Raw genomic sequence first — 7,013 nt, 5'->3', positions numbered from 1 at the left:
CTTCGCAAAAACACTTTCGAAGATGTAACAACTACGTCTTTCAATCGACTTCCTAAAGACATTCGCTCGATTAAAAAGCTGATAACATTTAAAAGAGAGACAAAATTATTTTTACTGAAAGAAATTTAAGTAAATTTTTGTGGATCATTCTGTTGTTATGCGTTAATTGACTTTTCCTTACTCAAATCGCGCACTTTCTCTTCTGTGTTTTTGTTTTTGTTTTTGTTTTCTCGTCCGTTTCTTTTAACAATATTATCATTAGTATTTTTTTTTAATATATATTAGAAATTTCTTTTAGTGTAAGCATAATGTATATATATACATATATTTTAAATTTTATTAATCTCCTTGTTTAAAATTTTCTGGATGAAGAGCTATGTATATTTGTATATGGATATGCCAGAATATAGTCTTTTAATAATAATAATAATAATAATAAATGTCATCCATAACTCTTTGTCTTCCTGGCAATGTGGGTAGATTTGAATTAATTTCTAACGCTCTATTTGCGCCACCTTGCGACACATTGATTCTTGCACAAATTTTTGTTAAAAATGAGTCCGTAAAAAGTAGTCGAAAGGTAATATCGACATAAAAACAATTTTGATGTCAAACAGCGCCATAGGACGTTTAAACAAGTTTTTTCATAATTAAGGTAGATTTGGAGGGACTAATTTACAGTCAATGACATCTTTATTAGCGCTTGACAATTGTAATGAACTTTGATGGACTAGGAATGTCCCACGTACTATAGCTCACAGAGTTTGATACATTTAAAAAAGTACGAAAGTTATTTTTCCTTAATATATTTTATAACATAAGATTTGCACAAAGATAAGGTTAAAGGGTTTATAATGTTCTTCTTTCATCATTTCTAACAGTCTAATAATCGTCCTCTTCTTCTTCACCTTCATCGACGGAGTCCATACCAACTTCTTCATAATCTTTTTCCAAAGCAGCAATATCTTCACGAGCTTCTGAAAATTCTCCTTCTTCCATACCTTCTCCAACATACCAATGAACAAAAGCACGTTTTGCATACATTAGATCAAATTTATGATCCAACCGAGCCCAAGCTTCTGCGATAGCAGTGGTGTTACTCAACATACATACAGCTCGTTGCACTTTGGCAAGATCTCCACCAGGAACAACAGTTGGTGGCTGATAGTTGATTCCAACCTTGAACCCTGTAGGACACCAATCCACAAATTGGATTGTTCGCTTTGTTTTGATGTTGGCAATGGCTGCATTGACGTCTTTGGGAACAACATCGCCTCGGAATAGCAAACAACAAGCCATGTATTTACCATGTCGAGGATCACATTTCACCATTTGGTTGTTTGGTTCAAAGCAAGCAGTAGTAACCTCCGCCACACTAAGTTGTTCATGGAATGCTCTTTCTGCAGAGATAACTGGAGCGTACGTGGCCATTGGAAAGTGGATTCTCGGATATGGAACTAAATTTGTTTGGAATTCAGTGAGATCAACATTCAATGAACCATCAAATCTAAGTGAAGCTGTAATTGATGACACAATTTGACCGATGAGTCGATTTAAATTAGTGTATGTTGGTCGTTCAATGTTTAAATTTCTTCGACAGATATCATAGATAGCTTCATTGTCAACCATAAAGGAGCAATCCGAGTGCTCAAGTGTGGTGTGTGTTGTTAAAATCGAATTATATGGTTCCACAACAGCCGTGGATATTTGAGGAGCGGGGTAGATGGAAAATTCCAACTTGGACTTCTTCCCGTAATCGACAGAAAGACGTTCCATGAGAAGTGATGTAAATCCAGATCCAGTACCACCACCAAAGGAATGAAACACCAGAAATCCTTGAAGTCCAGTGCATTGGTCAGCTATCTTTCGAATCCTATCTGAACACTGATCGATCAGCTCCTTCCCTACTGTGTAGTGACCACGTGCATAATTATTAGCAGCGTCTTCTTTACCAGTGATAAGCTGTTCTGGATGAAACAATTGGCGATATGTTCCTGTGCGAATTTCGTCTAAATATAAAAATAGTTGAAAATTACCAGCAGCGGTGATTGCACCATCTTGCTTTGTTAGTTTTAATTCATAATTTACATTATGTGTTTCGTTGAAATTTAAAAGTAATTTTTGGAACTCACCAACAACAGTGGGTTCTAAATCAACAAAGATAGCTCGTGGAACATGTTTACCACTTCCAGTTTCACTGAAAAAAGTATTGAAAGAATCATCACCACCACCAATTGTTTTATCACTTGGCATTTGACCATCAGGTTGAATACCATGTTCTAAACAATACAATTCCCAACAAGCATTTCCCATTTGACATCCTGCTTGTCCGACATGAATCGAAATACACTCACGCTAAAGGTAAAGTTTAAAAAATGAAATTTAAACTAACTGACTTGGAAACCACTAAAAGAGTGGCTGCTTGCAGCTTTTAACACTTTTATATCTAGCTAACTTGATATTAGAAGAGTTTAATAAAAGTTAGAATATGTTTTGCAATGCGAAGTCCAGAATACTCTTACTTTTTTTGCCTGCAAAATGTTTTTTATATGAAAGCTCGTTTTGTTAAAATATTAACCTCTTTTTAAACTTTCTTAGTTATTCTTAAATTTAAAATTATTATATTATAGTTCCAAAACATAATACACACACGAATAAAGTTTAAATATGCAAGTTATACCATTTTGGTTTTTAGTAAATTTCAAAATTTTCGTCTTCGTATTTAACAAAACTTGAAATTTGATCGAGTGAAGAAGAAAAACGAAAAACTGATATTATGATGCATCAGCGTGAATGCGAGGCTTGTTTTATTTATGTTAAATTCGTATTTTATATCTACCAATCAGATTAAAGTATCATCCCAGTAGTGTATTTAAACCAATTGAATGGAAGTGTTTTTATTTTGACAACCTGCAATATATTTAGTCACCAGGCCTTCGTTGCCACTGACTTTTTTTTTAATAATATTTTTTAACATTGTTATTTCTAAAACTTTATTTTTATAGTTTTCAGCCGAATATACCGCTAAATAACATAAAAACACACACAAATACTTTATTTAAAAAGGCGATGGAAGTTTTTCAGCTTCTAATTTTGATTGGTTAAAAAACATCTCCATTTTGTTGCCGCTGTTTTTACATAAATATTTTCCAAAAATAAGCGCCGAACCCACATTACTTTCTGGGGAAAAACTTTCGGGGGCACAAACTTTTTGCGTATTTGGTCATTTTTGCAAACGTTGATGCTTTGACAATTATAAACTAGCAAAAAGCGAAAGTGTTTTCACACGAAGTCATGGATATTTTTTAAGATGCGAAAGTTTTTCACCACAAAAAAAAATCAAAAAAAAATTCCAAAGTTAATGATTGATTTCTTCTTTTATCATCAGCCAAAATAACATGTTTTCATTCTTCCTTGGTACTACAAAAATTTCTTGGATATCCGAATTTCTTGAAACAGGAGCAGGTTCTAATGTAAGTTCTATAAAGACATGGTTTCTACCCTGCTTATAATGTTTTTTTGTATAATGTTTTGGTCGTAATATGCAGTACGCGGATAATAATCCATATAATAACTGTTTATTTCGGGCAATACCTTCGAATATTGACCTCTGTCACGTATTGCCCTCACAAGCTCGGCCATTACTTTGACGTTGGTCAATATTTTCTGGTATTTCCCTCTTAAACAGTTATTATAGGGTTAATATATTCAAATCATCTTAAATATAGGAGGCCCACTGATGATAGCCAACATCATATACTATATTCTTCAGCTATTTATGTGCGTGTCTGTTTTTTTAGCTATTATATTTAACACTCACTGTTTTTATTGAGCTTGACATTTTTTTAATATTTATTTATTACTTATATAGAACTTTTAAAATAACTTTAATTAATTTATATTTACGCAAGAACGGTAGTAAATATCTATATTGTATAACACTATATTTAAAAGAATATGTTGAAGAAAAGAAAACAACCAAAGGACAGGCATATATTACCTTGTCACCGTCATCTTGTCTAGCTAGTTTTAAATGAGGAATGCTTTCCCCTATTGGCATCCCTAATTCGTCATTACCTATATGTACATCTGATATTGTAACGGATTCATTAAAAATTTCTCAACTAGGACTTTTCTAATCTCTCCCTCAAATAACGGTATGCCTTGGGAGGACAAATATTTCTTAAGTGCCTCTATTTTCTTAATTCTTTTTCATTGAAAATCGTGATTAAAACACATACAATCTAACCCAATCCAAAACATTCTTCTGTTTGCACAAACTTAGGATACCTCCCTAACAAAGATAAGGTCTTTTCTAAACAATGCGTATTTCAAATAATGATGTTATAAATGTTGTTGTTTTTCTTGAAAAATTCTTCCTATATTTTATTTATTTTATTTATTTTACATTAATTCTTAAATCCTTATAATGTTTTCACAAGTTTCTCACAATCCACTTTATGATGTACAGAACCACATTCTGCACATGTATCAAGTTAACTTTACAACCCTTAATATGTGTTAAAAAATTAAAGACATCTTTATGTTTTTCACAAGTATCTCACAATGCAAAAAAGTTTTACATTCTGTATTGATTTAAAGCCAGTTTGTAGAGAAAAGAAAAAGAGTTATTTATTTTTTCTCAATATAGTCCATAACATAAAATTTACACAAAGTTAAAGTTTTTTAATGTTCTTGTTTCATCATTTTATAACCGTCTATTAGTCGTCATCTTCTTCTTCATCTTCATCAACGGAATCCATGCCAACTTCTTCGTAATCCTTTTCCAAAGCTGCAATGTCTTCACGAGCTTCTGAAAATTCTCCTTCTTCCATGCCTTCTCCAACATACCAATGGACAAATGCACGTTTTGCATACATTAGATCAAATTTATGATCCAACCGAGCCCAAGCTTCTGCGATAGCAGTGGTGTTGCTCAACATACATACAGCTCGTTGCACTTTGGCAAGATCTCCACCAGGAACAACAGTTGGTGGCTGATAGTTGATTCCAACCTTGAACCCTGTAGGACACCAATCAACAAATTGAATTGTTCGCTTTGTTTTGATGTTGGCAATGGCTGCATTGACGTCTTTGGGAACAACATCGCCTCGGAATAGCAAACAACAAGCCATGTATTTACCATGTCGAGGATCACACTTTACCATTTGGTTGTTTGGTTCAAAACAAGAAGCAGTAATTTCAGAAACACTGAGCTGTTCGTGGTATGCTCTTTCTGCAGAGATAACTGGAGCATAAGTCGCCAAGGGAAAATGGATTCGGGGGTAAGGGACAAGATTGGTTTGAAATTCAGTTAAATCGACATTAAGAGCTCCATCAAATCTAAGAGAGGCAGTGATTGAGGAAACGATTTGACCAATGAGTCGATTCAAGTTAGTGTATGTTGGTCGATCAATGTTTAGATTTCTTCGACAGATATCATAAATGGCTTCATTATCAACCATGAAAGCACAATCGGAATGCTCCAATGTTGTGTGTGTCGTTAAAATCGAATTATATGGTTCAACAACTGCTGTTGATATTTGGGGGGCAGGATAAATTGCAAATTCCAACTTAGACTTCTTCCCGTATTCGACAGAAAGACGTTCCATAAGAAGTGATGTGAATCCAGATCCAGTACCACCACCGAAGGAATGAAACACTAAAAATCCTTGAAGTCCAGTGCATCTGTCAGCTAGCTTTCGAATCCTATCTGAACATTGATCGATCAGCTCCTTACCTACTGTGTAGTGACCACGTGCATAATTATTAGCAGCGTCTTCTTTACCAGTGATGAGCTGTTCTGGATGAAACAATTGGCGATATGTTCCTGTGCGAATTTCGTCTAAATATAAAAATAGTTGAAAATTACCAGCAGCGGTGATTGCACCATCTTGCTTTGTTAGTTTTAATTCATAATTCACATTATGTGTTTCGTTGGAATTTAAAAGTAATTTTTGGAACTCACCAACAACAGTGGGTTCTAAATCAACAAAGATAGCTCGTGGAACATGTTTGCCACTTCCAGTTTCACTGAAAAAAGTATTGAAAGAATCATCACCACCACCAATTGTTTTATCACTTGGCATTTGACCATCAGGTTGAATACCATGTTCTAAACAATACAATTCCCAACAAGCATTTCCCATTTGACATCCTGCTTGTCCGATGTGAATCGAAATACACTCACGCTAAAAGAAAACATTAACATTCTTGCTTTCATAAATTGGAATAATTTTTGTTCTTGTTATTTTAAATTTTGTAGTCTACTTTTCTCTCTTTTTAAAAGCGTTTCGTCTAGTTATGATATTATTGCATTTGCCGATGTCAAAAACGAGAATCAAGCACAGCAAATATGGATTCACAAATAAAAATTAAACTCACAAAATATTTCAGAATGCTTTTTATTTTTTTGTTCTTTATTTTATTAAATATTGTTAAAAAAATATCATGCGCACAAAACAAAAAAGAAAGCTGCCATAACTTACCATGTTTCCTTTTTTAAAAAATCTTTAAATCACGAAAAATAATATTAATACAGTAGTTCTATCAACGAAGCAACGTTTCGCGAAAGCAACTTACTTTAGTGTAAAGTGAATACTCGTAAAAAAGAGAAATCACGGCTTAACATTCAAATCATACAGCATGCTTCATTCACTACGATGTATTCATTCTGAATAGATATTTCAATCAACCAATCAGAAGACGAGAAGTATGTATCAACTCATGCGAATGAATCAAAAGATATAGCTTTTATTTTGGCAACCAGTTGCATGAATAATTTTACGTGTTAGTGAATTGTTATTGTTTGTTTTTTTTTGCTAATGACTACGCCTTATATATATTTCGATCCAGACTTCCATATTTTGAGAGTTTTTTTATCAAAACGTTCTCAAAAACTTATGGAACTGAAGTTGTAGTTTTCATGGAAACATTCAAACATAGCTGACAACTCGCTGAGGAGAAATTTCTACTCGCCTTGTGTGCAACGGAAATATTCACAGAACTAACTT

At 33.6% G+C, this 7,013-nt stretch overlaps 2 protein-coding genes across 2 annotated transcripts; both read right to left on the bottom strand.

Annotated features, from left to right (window-relative positions):
- Positions 1-790: 790 nt before the first annotated feature.
- Positions 791-2,792, bottom strand: LOC130647710 (tubulin alpha-1A chain-like). Its single transcript, XM_057453665.1, has 3 exons — positions 2,681-2,792; positions 2,133-2,355; positions 791-2,009 (listed from the first exon to the last, which is right to left on the bottom strand). The coding sequence occupies exons 1-3, from the start codon at positions 2,681-2,683 to the stop codon at positions 883-885; spliced, it is 1,353 nt and encodes a 450-aa protein (XP_057309648.1). The 5' UTR covers positions 2,684-2,792; the 3' UTR covers positions 791-882.
- Positions 2,793-4,628: 1,836 nt separating this feature from the next.
- LOC130647709 (tubulin alpha-1 chain-like) lies at positions 4,629-6,636 on the bottom strand. Its single transcript, XM_057453664.1, has 3 exons — positions 6,489-6,636; positions 5,969-6,191; positions 4,629-5,845 (listed from the first exon to the last, which is right to left on the bottom strand). Exons 1-3 carry the CDS (start codon positions 6,489-6,491, stop codon positions 4,722-4,724), a joined length of 1,350 nt encoding a protein of 449 aa, XP_057309647.1. The 5' UTR covers positions 6,492-6,636; the 3' UTR covers positions 4,629-4,721.
- Positions 6,637-7,013: the final 377 nt, after the last annotated feature.

This window comes from Hydractinia symbiolongicarpus, chromosome 6 (assembly GCF_029227915.1).
Source record: "Hydractinia symbiolongicarpus strain clone_291-10 chromosome 6, HSymV2.1, whole genome shotgun sequence".
NCBI classification, from domain to species: Eukaryota; Metazoa; Cnidaria; class Hydrozoa; order Anthoathecata; family Hydractiniidae; genus Hydractinia; species Hydractinia symbiolongicarpus.
The sequence above is the reverse complement of the archived record's forward strand: the minus strand, read 5'-3'. Positions and strand labels throughout refer to the sequence as shown.

Coding starts and splice junctions, on each gene's coding strand:
- LOC130647710 (XM_057453665.1), bottom strand. Junction 2,010..2,132: donor TTTAGAACCCACTGTTGTTG/GTGAGTTCCAAA, acceptor TTTTATATTTAG/ACGAAATTCGCACAGGAACA.
- LOC130647709 (XM_057453664.1), bottom strand. Junction 5,846..5,968: donor TTTAGAACCCACTGTTGTTG/GTGAGTTCCAAA, acceptor TTTTATATTTAG/ACGAAATTCGCACAGGAACA.